Source organism: Tetrao urogallus, assembly GCF_951394365.1.
Source record: "Tetrao urogallus genome assembly, chromosome: 6".
Taxonomy (NCBI): domain Eukaryota; kingdom Metazoa; phylum Chordata; class Aves; order Galliformes; family Phasianidae; genus Tetrao; species Tetrao urogallus.
In genome coordinates, this window is record NC_136819.1 from 52,090,761 (window position 1) to 52,109,780 (window position 19,020).

The 19,020-nt window shown below is 39.7% G+C and overlaps 1 protein-coding gene across 1 annotated transcript in view; it reads right to left on the reverse strand.

The window, feature by feature from the left end:
• The window catches only part of AHNAK2 (AHNAK nucleoprotein 2), a gene marked incomplete at both ends in the record, with an annotated part of 60,279 nt that overhangs the window by 15,602 nt on the left and 25,657 nt on the right, over nucleotides 1-19,020 (reverse strand). The window contains 5 exons of the mRNA XM_079537486.1: nucleotides 186-367; nucleotides 1,109-1,250; nucleotides 1,815-1,871; nucleotides 2,610-2,699; nucleotides 3,314-3,384. Coding sequence (XP_079393612.1) covers nucleotides 186-367; nucleotides 1,109-1,250; nucleotides 1,815-1,871; nucleotides 2,610-2,699; nucleotides 3,314-3,384 — 542 coding nt within the window. The remainder of the gene's footprint in view (nucleotides 1-185; nucleotides 368-1,108; nucleotides 1,251-1,814; nucleotides 1,872-2,609; nucleotides 2,700-3,313; nucleotides 3,385-19,020) is intronic.

Consider the following 19,020-nt stretch of genomic DNA (forward strand, 5'->3'; position numbering starts at 1 on the left):
CATCTGGATGAGGAGCTATGACATATGGTTTAGTGTAGCTTTTATGCCAACAGGTATTAATTTTATTAAGTTTAAACACATAGCTATGTCTTAAGAAGACAGGTGAATGTATTTTCTACTCTGTATTTCCACACAGCATGTCACTATAGTGTTATCCAAACTTTGTAAATAAGACAAGTAATGACCTGACTTAATCGTTCCTTTTTGTACTGAGCTGTAGAGTGAAAATGTTCTAGCTCTTCTTTCCCAGCAATTTTTCTTTTCAGGCTGAATTGGACTCTGTATGGCTCTGAATACTGAAGAATCTTGAGTGCATCTTCATATTTGATATTATCAAAAAATATTGTAGCACTTAGAAGCTGATCACCTGCAAGAGGAATCAGATGGATATTATTTTAATTAGTTTGTATCTTCTTGTGATTCTTCAAATTCTGTTGTGTTCATGTTCACACGCAGAATAAAATAATCCATACCAACCATTCATTTAAAATTCAAAATAATGTTCACAGTCTAGAGTCAGAGAACAGCAAATCATCTAGTCAAACTGCTCTGTCTGGACAGGGTCTTGCTTGGAGCATGCTCAGCTACAACATGTTGCTCACATCTGTCAGGTTTTGAACATTTGTAAGCATGGTGACCACAACTTCTGTGGGCAACCTGCTTTGGGTTCTGATCACCCTGACAGTAACGTCATTTTCTTATATTTTTCACTACTTAGAACTCGGAGTTTTGTTCTTAATTAAATCATGATTTATTGTAGTTTTGTTGCATAATATTTTGCAAAAAAATCAAAGGCAGGTTCTTTGTGAATGGAATATGTTGATCTTTCTTTTCATTTCAATTGTGTGTATACTACTTTCTGCATATTATTTTCACCATTAGAGTAAAAATAAGATTTTTTACAGTATATAAAACAATTCACATTTCATTACTCTTGAAGAAACCAATTTTAGAACTATTAATATGGAAAGGTTATATTATTAGCTGGTTTGGCATTTATTATTTCAATTATACAAAGAGATGACAGATCAGAAGGTATCCATAGGCAAACACAGCTACGTGTCTCATTATTCCAAGACTAAAAATATATCAGAAAATCAGACTGTACCTTCTCTCAGACTAAACACTTTTGAAGCAGGAGATTCCTTAAATACTTTTTTAATAAATATTCCTTCATTTCCTCCACCAGCCACGCTAAAACCACTAGCACCAGCTTCCACTTCTGTTTTCAAGGTCACTTCCATTGTTTCCTAGGTGTAGAAAAAGATGTGAATTTAAAAGTATTAATTTGTATTGAAGTGTTTGAGATCATAGAATTACTGTCCTCAAGTATATTTTCAGTAGCTCAGGAAAGTATATTTAAAGCAGAGAATGCACCTGTTTGGTGTGGGTGTCCTAAATTAAATTAAGCATACGTATTAGGCCATGCTGCATCGGAGCCACAGGCAAAATAGGTTATAATTTTAAAATGTGAAATATATGGAATTTCTTAGGGCTGAAAGATTGCATTTTCTGTGAAGATGCTAGGCACCTGAATTAGAATTAATCAGTCAGAATAAGAGCTACTGCTGTGCTGTACTCAAATCAGAGAAGACTGAAGAGTGTTTAGAAGAATTACAGAAGGACTCCAAGCTAGGAATTAAATGCACAGACCTGTGCCAAATCTGAACAACTTGTTAAGTTCTCGTCCAAAATAAGTCTGAAGTGATTCTTTACCCATTTTTTCTTTCTGTTCACCCATCAACATCTGTGTGTTGTAACAAAATATTTTTTCAAACCACATTCATAGAACAGTTGAGTGCTTTTAGACTGACCTGTGGATAACTCTGTTTTGATTTGTCGGTACTATATTTTTTGTTTTCTTCTTGCAGCTGAAACATAGATTTCCATTATTTAGTGTTCAGAAGTTGTGCTGTCATAACATACAACAAAAGTTATAAAGCCTGGTTTAGTTATAAAGCCTGGTTTAGACCAAGAATTGAGGCTGACTTTATTAGCAGCAGAGACAAAACAGGAATGTACAAGTACGATGTACACTGGTAGTGATTTAACTATATTATCCCCAGCTGTAGATTAGATGCCTTTGAAAGAAATGAATGCTGGAGACCAGCTGTATTAAGACATTGATAATTTTTCTCATACAACACCTTTCTCATGCTTTCATCTTTGTGAATAACATACATGTTTTCCATTTATTTGACTTTCAGCACCAATTTCAAAATGTTGCCTACTTAACATGACTGCAATAATTAAATCTTTACTCTTAAAAAATTAATCGATACAAGGTGATTTTGAAATATATACTAGACTCAAGCCAGTTAAATATCTTAATTATAGAAAACGTTCCAATTTCTTGATGCTTTCTGTCCCATATTCCTTAAGGAACGCAGACAATCATATTTTTTGCTGAGAAACAAAAAGATGACCAACAACAAATCCAATACAACATCAATGAACATGGCCTGGATTTTGGTGAGGGTAGGTAGGAAGACAGTACAGCTGCAACTACATTATATACATGACACAGGAGTCTTGGCTAGCTATGGGAGCTAAAGCCTTCTGAATCAATTCAATAAAGCCATGCCTGGATAAAACCTCAGTATTCTTACCTTTAAGTATTCTTCTTCTACGGAATATTCATAAACTGGTGAGGATCCCTGTGGCCTTGGACGGATGTCTTCTACTGCCACTTCATTAACCTGCAGGAAAGAAATGAGGGGTGGGACAGACACATCCACCATTAAACAGTGACCCAATTTTTAGGAGAGATTTTTTCATCTCCTTCTGTGTAAGCATCTTTCATTAGTAATGTTTAATGAAGATAAAGCAGTAACTCTTTGGTCAGCAATACGAGGGATGCCCTGAAAATGATGCCTCCTATTTCATTACATTGGCTCACAACATCAGAGAAGATGCGTCATTGAATTCCTCCACGTGGAAAAAATGGCACCTATTGGCAGAAGAGCTGATAGAATTACTTTGATTTTCTTTATGAATTGTATGCATCTGTGGGCTGGACAGACTGAAAGTATTAACAGCTCAATTAGTAACAATTCAAAAAGGCCATCTTTATGCCATCTCTTGTTTCATTTGCAAGGTTAAACTCTGCATCACGTAACTTCAAACTATATTGCCCTCTATAAACAAGCAAACCATATAGGAGTCCCAGAAGGAACTTGGCTGACAAACTCTCAGCATACTTCCTTGTGGAGTCAGTCGATGGTGAACCATAGATAAAGCTTTAAAGAAATGAGCTTGCAATCAGCAGCCATAATTTGCTAGGTTTTGGGACAAAACAACCTAAAAAACTCACAGAATCTTCATCTTCTGCATCAGCATCAGCATCTCCCGGAGGCTCTGCCGGTCTCAGCTGTCGTCCAGAACCTGAAAGCAGCACACAGGTTGTTGGAGTTGATATTGAGCTGTGCAAAGCAGACAGCAAAGAGCTGTCAAGCCAACCTCCAAGCGGCACACCTGGGAAATGCGCATGGCTGGCTGTAGAAAGAACTGCTTTTGTTCAAATTCCTTATCTCATCAGGCTGATCTTTCCAAAGTGGTTTTCAGAGAGTAAGCATCATGAATCTTTGATTGTCATACAGACTCTTTTCTCATGGGTTTTAAAAGTATCCAGGGCAGAGAGGGATGGGCTAAAAGAGACAGGCTGTTTGAAAGTAGGATTATTTTGAAATGCCTGAAGTTATGCCACAAAGAATGAAACTAGAATGGATATATCATCATGTTTAGCAATTCAAGCTTACCCAGTAGCTGACAGTACGGCTGAGATGAACACTCCCTGATGTGCAGGATATTCTACATACATATAGAAATTATTGTTCTGATGATCATACCTCCTTTCTGTCTCCACGATGTGTTATTTTCAAGGCATTGGGCTCTCTCCCTCTCTCTCGGATCCGATTCTGCAACTGCCATTATCATACATAGTTTTGGCTTGCCTAAACACGTCCCCTGGCTTAAAAATATGCTTGAACAGCCACAAGCAACATCGCATGACTCTTTCATTGTCTAGTTTAAACAAAGAATTATTGGGCTGGAAAATAATATTTCTGAATGTGGATATTGCATCCTGTATGTGCAGACAAGCTAGCATGTCTCATATATATGCATGCAATCACTCTACAAGTTGCTGAGCTCTGGTTAAAATGGCTGTGATTTTGATAGCTTGTTTTCAGACTTTACTGATATTCTACTTTTTTTTTTTTCCTTATCTTTTATGCATATGAAAATTGCTTAGTGTTGGCAAGTTCATTAAGATCTTTGCCATGTAATCAGTGGTGGTCTACTTCATTAAGATGAATGGTGATATTGTGCTTCCAATGGATATGTTCCATGTCAGTCCGAGGCCAAGTTCATCATTTAAATCATCTTAACTATCTGTCCTATGACATTTTAGCTCCAAAGAATTAAGATCAACTTAGAAAACTGCAGAAAATGGTCTTCCTGCAGGTCACAATTCAGATTAAATACCTACAGAAATTGGTTTGATTTTTTCAAAAGCTCTGGTACATGCGGTTTTCAGAAGCTGAACAAAATTAGAAAATGAGTGTTCAAATGTGTATCTAGAAACCTGATTTTCGACATTTCTGTTTAAAGTTCTGGAATTCATTCATGAAATTCTTCACCACATCCACATTAATAAGCATCATACTGGGAGAAGACCTGCAGGACTGAGGTTTTACTGTCTAATTTGTTTAGCGCTTCTAAAGATTCAGGTGCCAACAGCAAATTTTATGGCTGTTACTAAAATTCCAAGAAATAGTAGGGACTTAGACTTGTGGCATTGCCATATTTTTCACTTGGGAAAATCCCACCCACAAGATTTGAAGTCCATTAGAATGATTTAACAGAATAGTGCTTGGGTTGCTAGAATGTTTGCTCTTCAGTGCAGCACTTTAAGGCTAATTCTGCATCAATCCCTGGTGGATGCCAATGATTTTACTACTGGAAAAGTAAAAGGAAAGAATTATCTGGAAGGATTCTTGGACTGGTTCACTGCTGTTTCTCTTGTTTTACTCTAGTGATGTTTTATTTGTTTAGATCTAGAGCACTGCAACTGTGGGGTTCTCCTTTCTTGGGATTTGAATGGTCCTGCACAATTTGCACAGTTGATTTATCTCACCATCCAGTAGGGTATATCCTACAGGTTCTAGCAGAAGTAAAACTTTTAAAACCAGTTGCTTTAAACCAAGGATACTTAGAATGATTAGGCAGCCAATAACTTCAAAATCCTCCTGTTGCTAAGAGCAGGCTACTCATAACCCCAGGATAATTACATCACTTCCCACAGTGAAACTTGAACACTTACTTCCCATCAGGATTACATTTTAAAACAACAAATGACTCTGCCAAGTCTTATTTAGTGTGGATGTGGAAAGGTAGGCTCAGGCTAGATAATATCTCATCTGTGCCTAGATCAGGAGAGATGTTTCTTATTTTTCATCAGCCATTTAACAGGCAAAGCAGTGCTGTATGAGGCACATGGGTGGCTTCAGTTGCTTGGATGCTTGCTGACAGGTGCTTGTTTTCCTTGTCCTTACTGGGGATCAAGGCTTGACAAAATCTCAAATGTCATCAGAAACATCCTGAGCAAATCTGTGAGCTTTCACCCACCTTCTGATTTCCCCAGACTCTACCTATGTAAATTCTCTCTCCTACCATAGTCAACCTATGTCAAGAAGGCTTGTACCCCTCATTCCCACTGTAGAGTAGGTCCATGACTTGCTTCAGATTTTTTTTCCTTAAAAGCAAATCTGTAAAAGAGAGGAATTACAATGAATTCCATTTTCAGCAAAGCTTCTTTCTGTGTGTATAAGATTGTGCCAGTAAACTATGATTTATATGCATGTCATTCTCACACCCCAAATAGTAGTGATGCCAACGTTTTATAGGTTTGAGGTTTTTTTTTTTTTTTTAATAAATTCTGGACAATTAATGCTTTGTTCAGAATGTTTTCATAAACAAGATGGAATTTACATCAGTGACTGCTTCTAATAGCCAGTGAACTGACTTCAGAACAAGGGAATTTTTTGAAAGTAGGCAGTAGGAGTTATATAGAATGGGGCGTTTTCATATCATATGACTGAAAATTGTGTTTGCTTTTTAAAACACATTAAAAAAAAAAATTATCTCTAATTTAGCAATCCAGCTGGGCTGTTTGGGCTAAAACTGCAAAAATGTAAAACCAGCTCTATTTTTTTTTTTGGTATATGCATTCTGTGGGTAACAGTTTCCAAAATCTCATTAGAGATATCACAATCAATTTAAAGTATGACAGTGTCATCTAATTCAAGCAAAAGTGTGTGTTAATGTATTGTATAAACTAAAGAGGAACCCATCCTCAAGTGGGACACCAGCATGTAGATTTATCATAACCTGAATGCTTTAAGATCAGATTAACAGTATAACAGCAAATGATAATACCGGATGTGTTGTTAAAAAAAAGAAACTAAACTATTTTGCTGTTCATTCCAGATCAAATTCTTACAGACTGTATTCCCTTCTCTGTTCTTCTTAAGGTTTCATAGTACTGTTATGTTTGCACATGAGTTTAGTGAATTGAAGTAGTCTACTCTTATTTTTAAGTATGCAACTTTTCTTTGCATCAAATCCTTTGGCATTAGATTTCCTGCCAAAAGTGGCTTTGTTTTATTTTATTTGTTTATTTTTGTGGGAGCAAACTAGAATGCCACTGTTGTCTTGTTTTCCCTGGGATTTTAACCCAGACTGGGGAAATCTGAGATCTGAGCAATCATTGCAGTGCACATACTTTTGACGAAGACTAAGCACTGCTCATTCTCAGGTAAGATCCTGATCCAGGAGAAGAGGTTTCATTCTGCTGTGTACTGACTGGCATGAATTATCCAACTTTGCTTCAACACTGGGTTTCTCTTAACAGACAGAACCTGAGCTGTGGTAAACATACAAGACATGTTTATGCTCTGCTCACTCATTTATTATTCTTTGTTAATATACGAAAGAGACAAAACTGTGCCTTTTCTCTACTAGGATTTGGTGTTGTTTAAGAAACTACCATTTCTTAGCTGCGGTAAAACACAAACCTTTCCATTTGTCCAGTGTTGACCTGGCTTTTATGGAAATAACAGCCTCGAGCCCACAGCCAGTTACAGGACTCATTCTTAGACACTGCTTACTCCTGTTTTCTAAATGGAATGCCTTTCTTGAAACAAACACTGTGCCCAAATCTTTAGTCCATGGCTCATTCTCCCCCTCTTTCAGGTATCACAATTGCTTGGATTCCTTTTCTTCCCTCAGAGCCCCACAGTCCCAACTGATTCACTTCTCATATTTGAAATAGAAAATATTTAGAACAATTAGAATATTTTAAATTCTAGCTCCCGGTTCAGAAAAGCACTTGATAACAGGAACACTATGCACATGCTTGGCATTTAACACATCCTCTCAAGAGTACATTTTCTGATAGGTAAGTTCACCTGACTTGAGTTTGCTAAGAGAAAATCCTCGCTTTGAGGTAAGAAGTAAAAAGGCAGCATTCAAATATTTTACTTTTTCTTTGGTATCCTCGGTGTTTTCCTTACCCAATTCTATTTTTTATCTATCCCAATCCATCGTCTCAATTATTTTGATGGGTTATTTAATTATTGCATGTATCTTGCACTGGGTTCTTTGGATTTCCAAGAATATTCCAGAAGACTGAGGAGTGATGAATAAATGTAAATCAACCAACTAGTTAAAATGTTATTTCAGCTAGGCAGCATCATCAAGTATTTAAACTCATGACTGAAAAATAGTCTAAAACTGGATTTTTTAAAAGCCTTCACAAGGTTACATTGACTGCAAAAAATCTTTTCTATCTCGGCTACCATTTTCTGAATATGAAAATGAACTCTTGGCACTTAAAAAATGATATTCACTACTTTCCAAACTCAGCTGTACTACAGATCTCTGAACCTACAAGGAGAACTTTGTGTTCTCCTAGCTGCATCAACTGGCTTGATGAGCCATGATTTGCCAAATCCCCCTGCTAAATGAGATGTACGAGCACAAAAATACTCAGTATCAGCAGTGGCCTCAAATGTTTTACTATTTCTCTATGTTTCCCCTGGAGCTTTATTCTACAGCTCAAATTACACATGGAAGTGATGACCTCAAGCTACATTAAAGAAGACTAGAAGCCTTCAAGGGCTGTTGTTAAAAAGAAACCATGGCTGATTTGCTGTCCACAGACTGCTGTCAGCATCTGCCTTAACACCACAGCTTGGATTCAGCTGCAAATTTCCTTAAATATATGTGCCAAAGATTAATGTAAGGACCAAAACAAACAAACAAACAAACAAACAACAACAACAAAAAACTACTCCAACAACAACAACGAAAAACACCCAAAAACCCAGCAACTAAGAATATACAGGGGTATGCTAAGCATGAGGGCCTTGGCTATGGCTGTTCATTCCCACCACGCACATCATCCCAGGCAATGTGGAACAGCCACAGCCTTCCAAGCAAACAGTGCTGTCTGTGAGACAAACTATCCTGCAAGCAGTGCTTGGTGAAGGTAAGAATCTGAAAGGGACTGCAAGTAAACCATACACATGCACCATGCTCCTTAGGGAAGCTTTCTGAAGGCATTACCAGTAAGCAGCTCCAACTACGCTGGGGAGAAGCATCAGCTAAAAACCGAGAGGTCCATTTTCTACAGAAACTTGCAAGCACGTTTCAGAGAACTGGTTTCATTCCATTGTCCTGCGAGATCCCATGGGCTGAGTTACAGCAACTGCTGGGCAGAGCTGCGGGGCATGGCAGGACCGCAGCAGGAATGCTTTGCCTGTCACTCTATCCGGGCAGCACTGCTGGCAGTGGGGAGGTGCGGGTGCAATGTCACGCAGAGGGCTGCTTCTCCCACCCTCTGCCAGGAATGCTATGTTACTTCATTTGAACCACTGCCAATGAAAGAGCGGGGGCACCCAGTGCTCCACCTTGCTTAACTAACTTGTCAGCTCCCAAATGAACTATTGCCACAGTGGAAAAAACAGCCATTCTGCCTCAGAAAAAAAGCGATACAAGGAGGAACAGCAGCCCTTGTGTTGGGAGAGGGACCCTCCCCACCAAGCCCTGAAATTCTAGGATTCTGTGGGATGAAGGCCAAAGGTCTAGCCTGTGGAATGGCAATAATGATGATGCATGCAGCTGAAGGGGTTTAACAGGCCTTCCTATCTGCAGGATGCTATCAGAACCAGTTTGGTCTGTGTTTGAGCTCCACTCCCGCCTTTGTTTTGCATTTGGTTTGGTAAAACCCCCTGGCTGCACTCTGTCACTTAGCTGCATACTTGCACTGTGATGAATGTAACTGAGCCTTCGAGCTGAAAGCAGGGGCTTGGAGCAGCGCTGAAGGAGCAGCTACTCCCAAATAACCAACGTGTGAATAGTTTCCTTCCATTCAAGGCATGGACAAGATGTTTCAAATCAAAGCCTTGGTATGTTAAGCTGCCCTTGTCGGCAGTTAGAGTACTTCATTAGAAGCCTTCAAATCATCTCATCTCAAAATCTTCTGAAATCAGAAAATGCACCTATTACAATCATCAGCCTCCTCTCCCAGCCAGAGAGCTGTTTGTGAAGTTAGCTCCTATTTTCATCAGAGTACAAGCCTCTGCTCTGCAAATTAGAGCAGCATTCAGGGAACTAAAGTTTCTTACACCCCAGACTGGGCTGTATAGGATTTTGCAGAGCATTTTCTACAGGTTGATAAATATCAGGGAAGATGTGGAGGAGCACTGGCATCTAAGAACAGATATAAACACTACCATAAAAAGAGAAACTCACAGCCCCCAGATGAAAAGGGGAATGAATGGCTTTCCCATGAGTGTGTGTTTATTGATAAGCTCTGTCCACAGATTTAAAACTATTAAAAGCATGCCTGCTCAGTCTTCACAATGTGAGCAAAACCTTTCATGATAGCAATCAGAAGGGAGCTCTTTATTTTTACAGTCGTACATCTTTCCTCTGATCGTAAAGATAAACTTAATAGAATCCATAGGACATTACAGACCATCAGAACAAAAGCACCCTAACAAGGCTCTGCACAGACTCTCAACTTGAGTCATATTTAAGCAAGAAAAGTACAGGGGATTTTTTTTTCCCTTTTTTTTCTTTTGCCAAATTGAAATTTCCCAGATCCTGGGTTAGTGGGTTTGATCCAGTTATCACCATTTCCCACTACTTGGGTGAAAATTACTGCAACATGATTTCAGTAGTTCTCGTGATCAATGAAAGCATTTAGCTGGATCCACACAATTCTTCTGGTGCTAGAATAAAATATTTAGTAAAACATTTGAATAGTCCAATATCTCACCTAATACTGAAAAAGAATATTTTACAGGAGTGACAGAGTGTTTGAAAAGAAACTCCCTACTCAAGCTTGTTGTGAGAACAGTGCTAGAATGATGTCCAAAACAAACAGCAAAAGTGGGCAGTAGTGGCTGATACCCGAATTTTTCTCTCCTGATTTATCCTTTGTCTTGCTGGTTAAAATACAGCTGAAAATGACTGGGTGAAAAAGGCAGCTGGAAAATGCTCTTAGCACCAACAAAACAACCAGGGATGTCTCTGATATTCCTCAGAAATAAACTCCTCCATCTATATAACAAGCCTTATGAAAGCGAGTGTGAAGCTGTCCTCCTCCCATGGGCAGCACTCTTCTTGCTGTCCTCCCCACTAGATAGCTGTGAATTCAGCTCTTATCATGGCTTGCCTAGAAGCAGCGGCAGGTGGGTGCCTATTACAGATAAGGCCCATAAAGCTCACATGAATTCACTTTCCCACATTCCTTCTCCTCACTGATTCATCACCCCAAGAATCTAGGTTTTTCCCACAGCAGACTGCCTGCTACATTGCCAAAACACAGCCCTCCAGAATTAGAAACAATCAGACAAATATATTAAAAACCATCATTCTCCCTGTGTATTCTTGATTGACAGCCCTGGAAACTAAATTTCTCAGTCTTCAGAGAAAGTATTGCTTGAGAGGTAGCAGCCATAGCCCAAGGCTGTCTCTTAAAGTAGCCCGGTGGTGATCTAGAGATCACTAAGGCTGGAAAAGATCATCAAGATCATCTATTCCAACCATCAACCACTAAACCATGCCCCTCAGGAAGTAGCAGGATAAGCTGACTACTGCCTGCTCTCTCATTAAAGAAGGATGCTAATTCTAGGTGCTTTTGATAGGATGCACGTTCTTCCCTTAAGAACATGTCTCAGAAGCTCTACTAACATATAAAAAGCCCAAATCAATGCATACAGGCTTTCTATAAATGCCACTTACCGCCATCCAAGTTAGAAACAGATTTTTCAAAAGGGATCGCTCCTCAAAACCACTTAAGAAACATCATAACCAGAATCAGTATGTTGTAAAAAATAAAAGATTAGGTTGGATGTTAGAGAATGCTTGTTCTCCAAGACAGTGGTCGGTCAGGCACCGGAACAGGCTGCCCAGGGAGGTGGTTGAGTCACTGTCCATGGACGTGTTCAGGAACTGTTTAGGTGTCGCACTGAGGGACATGGTTTAGTAAGGAAATACTGATGGTAGGTGAACGATTGGACTGGAAGATCTTAGAGGTCTTTTCTGACCTTGGTGATTCTGTGATTTTATGATTATATTTATATATTGTGTTTACATAGTCTAAGGTTCTTGCTGTCTTGGAAAACTTTTATTTCTCTCGACTGCACTGATAAAATTCAGTCAAAATTAAGTACCCAGATTTAGCAGTATTAATGGAGTGATGTTACTGTGCATGTCTCTCTGGTATGCTGGGTATAGCCCCTCTCAAAACAGGAATGCAGGAAAAAACCCTGTAGCTTTTTCACAACCTTTTATGGGGTCTTTTATATAAATAACAGCCCTTGGAAGCAGGTTTTCTGTTTGAGAAAGAGTTCCCTGGGCAACTTGTTTGGACATAAATCACGACAGAAGAAAATATCTTCTAAGCTTTTAAGTTCCTTAATGTATATGTAATACCAGAGATATGGGGAAAAGGTGACAGAAAATACTTGTGGGAAAATATTTTACATCAAAGATAAAGTTAGCTGTTCCCTCACTTTGTTAAGATAAAAATATTTTCTGTCAATAAACAGTGATGCTAGCAAGGCAGTACTTGGCACCGCCCAATTTCTCTTGTTTTTATGTAGTGTACGGAAGTCTCCCTAAAAACTAAGAATTTCTGGAAACAAACTGAGAGTTCACAAAAGCACAAAAGCTCATTTTCAGGTAAATTCACGCACTGAGTCAATTAATAAATTTATTAATATGGCACTATTCACATCAATGTAGTTCAAATGTGAACTACAGACTGAGTTTTCAGCCCCTAAAAGTCAGTTTTGAAAAAGATTCAACAGGTGACCTGCCAATTCTTTCTAAAAGCACAGCCTCTTTGTTTTGGCTACTTGGTGCTCACCTCTGTTTTGGAAGGCTTTCCCTAGCAAAAGTACACCAGAATTTCCTTTTGCCTCAGCATAATCTAAACTTCAATTTGATAAGGGTATCTCATTTACAAATTCAATTTGTGAACTTAATCAGTATTCTTTGAAATTAGAATTAAAAAGCTGAGTCTGAAAAGCACTGGATTTATGTATTAAGTTATAGAAGGAGAATTATTTGAATAATCTCATTTTCCCCCTCCGCACCACTGCGGAGAGGGGACAGCCACTGAGGCACCCAAAAATAAAAAGCAGCATGCTTGCCTAACAGATTAGATGAAAGCATAATTTAGTTAAGGAAGTAGATTCCAGTTTTATGTTTCATGGAGGCTAGTATAAACAACTGGGGGGGGGAAAAAAAAAGCAGTTTTTAAAGACTCATTACTACAATCTTGGATTTCTTTATGATTAAAGACTGAAATAATGAGAAATTAACTGTGCTGAGTTTCACCCATGTAGTAACTGGGGGAATAATTGAGATGGGTGGAGTTGTTTGAAAGCACCAAGAAAACCATTTTTTGGGTTTGATTATCAACCCTCGGGCTGAATCATAACAGTTGCAAACATTCAGAGCCCTTCTTGTCATAAGAAAATAATGCTGCTTTATGGAAATGAGTAACTTTCTTTATCATAATGGTCTGTTCACACATAGGGTAAATATTTTTTCAATTCATTTAAAACAGGATGTGCTCCTTTTGAAGGCACATTGTAATATTTTTCTTTATGAACAGCTGTTCTAGATCGAGGCTAACATATAAGAGAGTATAAACAGAGTATAAACCACATAAAGCTTACAGTGAAGCCTGAAAAGGAAAATGATTCCTACCTTGAAATCATAAGCTGGAATAATTTTCAATTTACTGTCTAAAAGCAAAAGCTTCATCATTGTCTTACTGTAGTATTTTTGAATTCTGTGTTCCCAAGGTTCTCTGTGAAGGTAGATGTCAATAACATTTCAGCAATGACTGAACAATTTGCTTTATATAGTACTGTTTGGGGTTGGATTTGACAGAATTCTGCAACTACTCTGAGAGCAGAATTTGTTTTTTCTTTATTACAAGTAATTTGAGCACTACTTCAGAATCATAGAATCACCTGAGTTGGAAGGGATCCTTAAAGACCATCCAGCCCAACTCCCTGAACAGGGACACTGACAGCTCCAATGGGTGCTCAGAGCCCTGTTCAGCCTCACCTTTAGTGTCTCTAGGGATGGGGCATCCATCACCTCTCTAGGCAACCTGTGCCAGTGCCTCAATACCCTTTGAACGTTTCTATGGGAAAGGTCTGTTCCTTTTTGACAAAGGGAAAAAAGGAAACAGAAAAATGGCCAGGCTGATCTTTGAAGAGGACAAGCAACCAGCGCGTACCTGCTTTGAAAGAAATTCTTTGGCATCTCTCAGTGCATGGTTTGATGCAATTGGGCATGGATGGGAAATCAACAAATACAACCCATCCATTGCCTACAGTCAGTCCTACTTCAGGAGCTGCTATCTGAACAATAAGTCCTTTTACACTTATGTGCTAGACAAATCCAATACGGTAAGATTATCTCAAAAGATTCTGAAAAGACACCAGTGCCCAGAACTCAGGGCCATTGTGCTAAGCTAAGCATAGTGAGCAGGGCCAGGGCGAAAACGTAAGGTCATCTGAGACATGTTCTTCCACTGATTGATTCAGGTAGGGAAAAGAGATCTTTGGTTTTTGGAACACAGCTTGCCAACACTTGGTGCTAGATCTTGTCCCTGATCCCTGGATGTCAAAGGCCCATTTTAAGAGTGCCATGCAAAGCACACGTTGCTGCGGGTTTATCTGCTGCAGCTGGAACCACCAGCCCATTTAAGAACTTCTGGACTGGTATTAGCATCATATAGGGATATAAAGGCTCTGGGACAGTTGTTACTCATTGCTTGGACACACGTGGATAGTACTTGTATCTTATTCTGCATACAGCTTAGTAGAGAAGGTCACAAACACTTCTACAGCTAAATGCCTGAAGAGAGAGGTCTGAAAAAGTATCCAAACGGTTTCTAGGGAAGTATAAGCCCTCCTTTCTGAACAATGCCAGCCCAGGGAGACTGGAAAACACATTTCTTGTGCATGTGTTTTGCATTAAATACAGCTGTCAAAAACAAGGAGGGCTCACGTTCCTGAAAAGGTGCAGCGAAGACGAACAGTTGGAATAAAGCATTAACAGGAATGTGCCTGCCCTGCCTAGGCAATAATCAGCACTTCCACAGACCCTCTGAAGCAACCTTTAAACGAGCTGGCTCACGGACTGGTAGCTGTCTAGCTGTGGGATTTCAGCAAATGCTGCACAAACCCAGCCAGCTCCTCAGAGATGCCAGTGCTTGCTGCACAAGCCACTCCTCTCCTCCCCAGAGCCAGATAGACAGTGGCTCTGCACAAACCGCACCTTCCCAGTGCTGCATCAACACATCCGGAGAGAGACTATCTTTAACCAAGCCTCCCCGTCCCTGCCATGCTGCAGATAATGCTTTCCAACTGTGTTGGCAATGAATTGAATCCATCTACTGCAATCTGATAATGCTTACCTCTCATCATTTTGCTGCGGTAAAATTATGGAGTTGAAACAGCAAAGGCAAAGTGCCTTTTTGCTTGCTTGATGATGATTTTCCTCTTATTCGATAGATCCAGGTTGAGATATTGTCCTCTGACCTAAGTATACATGATGAAGGAGTTCAGACTGACTTACAGCAGTGCAATAGCAGAATTCAGCTTACGATCTTCAAATGACAACATCAATCCACTGATTTGATCATTTCACTGTAATATATTCTTTGTATTTTTTATAAAGCTCACATTCTACAATAGTAGTCTAACTGGGATTCAGTTGTGTGGCAACAGTGTACCACATAAATTAAGCTAACTCTGGGTAATATCACAAAAAAAAATGTGTTTATATCTTCATGCCAGTTTCTGACTAATGCTTTTGTTTGTTGCTATAGCAAACCACGCATGAATCTGATAGCCAAAAGCAAGTTTATGACTAACCTTAGCTCTCTGGGGATTGAAAATATGGAATAAAAACAAAATCCTCGCAACACAATGCGAGCAGAACATGATAGGAAACACCTTTTTTGGCACAAGCTACTATGAACATTAAAAGTGAAGAACATCAAGAATGGAAAACATTAGGAAATGGGAACTGTGGGAATAACCGGCTTTAACCCTCAGCAACTCAAACACAACTTTGATTTCACATTACAGACTTGTCAGTGTAGCACTGGAGTACACTGCAGGAAGTCCTGGCTGGGTGTTAAGGGATGGATTTAAGCCTATGAAGTCTGGAGAAGCTTTGGATCACACTATAAAACATTCAGATCACTTTACTGAAGATAATTTTTACACTTTATCTTGACATCTAAGACAGTGGTATTCACTTAATTAATTTCTAGTACGATTTATACCTCGGGAGTTTCCAAGAGCCTGTCCCAAGACTGACACCTCATTGCATTGTACAAATACACAGTGAAAGAACACTGCTATCCCAATGAGCTTTTTCATCAAACTAGTGGGAAGAGCCAAAGGGAGAGGACAGTGGACAGAGCATTGCGGAAAGCAAAGATGAGAGGCAATGTGACTGTGCTACTACCAAACATAAGGATGAACGCAGGTGTCTTGCACCCCAGTTCACTTGCCTGATTCAGGTTGCCAAGCATGTTACCGTAGGAAGAAAAATGCATGTCTACCCTGCACGGGAGAAAAGATCAGTGCAGTTAAAGTGATTCCTGATCTAGAATAGTTTACAGCAAATCTACATTACGCCCGGCAAAATTTGTATCTTTGCTCTGCATCTTCGCAAAATCTGTATCATTGCTCTGTAATTCTTAATAATTTCTCTTCTTCATGGGTGAAAAAGATAAATGAGACTATTGCTGCATAATGAACAGACACAGAAAAGATCGGTGTTTTCTGTTAATTACTCCGGCCCTACACCGCACACTGCATCTTTATTCACAGATTCTACTCTGAATAAAGACAGAATTATCACAATTCATGGCAAGTTCTCCCATCGTCTCTCCCAACACTTAATAGAGAAATGTGTGATTGTATACAGCTCTGTGGAGAGGACGGTCTGACCAAGCTTTAGTGTTCCAGGCATTTTCAAAGGGATATTCATAATAGCTATTCTAACCCATCAGTAGCTAAATGGATAGGAAAATGTCACAGCTGGAAGTCTACAAAACTCTGTAGGGCTCAGATGATATCTGCTGGTCGTTTAGTATCACAGGATCAAATCATGAAGCACTCAGATTTCATTCTGTGCATACTCAAGGAAAACATCCATTGGCTTCAAAGAAACTATAGCATGCTCATCTTGTAAGATCATAAGCACAGATGAGAGGCTGCAAATCTGACTCATGCCGTGAATGACCTTTCCATCTGTAGTAACAGAAGGCACTGGTTACTAGTACCTATGGTAGGTATTTACACTGGTGCAGTGCTACACAGTGCTACACCTTTCACTTTGGGCTCTCCAACAGCCCAGCTCTGGGGTACTGATCACCTAGCCAGCATTGTCCGATATAATGCACATAAACATGCTGCAGCATCTAGTCATGGCCACCAAGAAAGTCCCTGCACTTGCCCAGAACACCTCAAGAAGGCGACCAGCTCTCCCTGCCTCACAGAAAGTGAGGTAGCAAAGCAAAAAAGTGACTTGCACAAAGTCACAAAGCAGGTTGGCAGCATAGCCAGCAATAAATACAACCCAGATGTCCTGGATCCTACCTCCTCCCTGCACCACGCTGCATTCTCTGAGCTCAATGTTGAAAGGAAATGTTTTACATTTACTCATCCCTCCTCTTCCTTTGTCAATAGAAATAAAAGCAGGCATCTGACTGCCTAAGTTTTGAATACTCTAATGGTTTCCAAGGCTTGTGATGAAGTCAGCCAACATTTCTATTGAATCCAGCCCTGATGGACAACGAAAACTGATTTCTCTGCCAACTTGCCTATCAGTGCAAAACTTGCCTAAGCACATATTATATAGATATGTATTGCATATACACATATTTGCAAAGAACCGCTAATTGCAAAAACACTATAGTTGCAACTCAGCCAGCAAACACTTATCTACTATTTAAAAAAGAAGCAGCATCATTATTTTTATAAGTACAGGTTTAGATGTAGGCTATGTACCTTTGTATTCTGTTGAAAGGTAGAAAATTTGACAGGACAATTCTTGGACTGAATGTTCTGGGTTCTGCTTAAAGATTGGTGGCTCATTAGTATTAATTTTCCATCTGTTTATTTTTTGAACAAAGTATACAATTGTTTAATATCAGGTCGCTGAACTACTTGTGGAGTCTGTGCAGAGGGCCAGTTCCACGTACTTTCTAAAACCAACGTAATCTAATTTCATGAGAACAAGTCGTGCCCTTCCAGCAGAATATCATTACCTCTTTCAGCCCAAGGTGAGTTCAGGTCTCTGAGTAGTTAAAAGCACACTATTTTTCATCCTCAAGGCAAAAGCCACTCTGTTTTTCCTGCCTGTATTTATAAAAGTCTGTCAGAGAGCGGTAAGTGTTGTGTTGTGTTGCCACAACTCTGCTGCCCGTGAGCTGCTGTGGCTACGGGAGGGGACCTCAGAGGAGCCGGACAGACGTCATGAGGAAATGCAGTGTTACATGTTGTGTCTGTCTTTCCTCCAAACACTCACGGGGCATGACTTGATAGTGGGAAGAAAAACTTCAGCAGCTGCAGTCTACCTAAGATATTAAGCTTCTTTTTGCAAGACTCCCTTTATTTCAGAAAACAAATGCACATTTTTGAAGCAAGATTTTGCATTCAGGTGTGCTGTACCAAGCTCACAGCATTCACGTGGCCATTCAGTGCGCCTGGACCACAAGCACTTTGCATGCACCCACTTGCTGGATTACAGCATCCTCAGCTTTGCTCCAACCAGCAGGGATTTATTATGACTGCAAATTTCTCGGATCTTCTAGACAATGAGACAAACCAAAACACAGCCCAAGAAAGCCTCTTTCCTTTCCCTGTAAATCTATTTCCTTATTCCTGCCACCCCTGTTTTGCTTGATTGGCTGGACACAAAGCTTGTAAGTCCTCTGAGACACATCCAGTAGGTGGCTATTTTTCACTTATTGTGGTGGGAACATTAACCTGCCATCAGCCTGCAGCAGCAATAAATGACAAGAATAAATCTCAAGAAATGTAACTGGGTTGTGGCTTTTTTGTAAAACAATAGGCATTCTGACAGATTTGACTCTGCCTTCCTCCCAGAGGTGTTTGCTTCTGCAAACCCTCTTCAGAGCAGAAAAGCATCACTCCTCTCCAATGCATGTGCAGGCAGGTTAAGGACATTGCTACTTGCTGCAATTGGTCAGTGCCAGCTTGGCTGGTCCCAGCTCCCTCTGAATGAGCATGCAGGCCCTGGCTGTCCATGCCTGTATTTTTCAGGTGTGTCAGAGAGCTAAAAGCTTACCACAGTCCATCTCTGTCTCCTCACAAGAACAGAGCTAGCGAGTAGTTAGCACGTCTGTTTGTGCTGTTCCTGTTTGGGGTTAGAGGATGA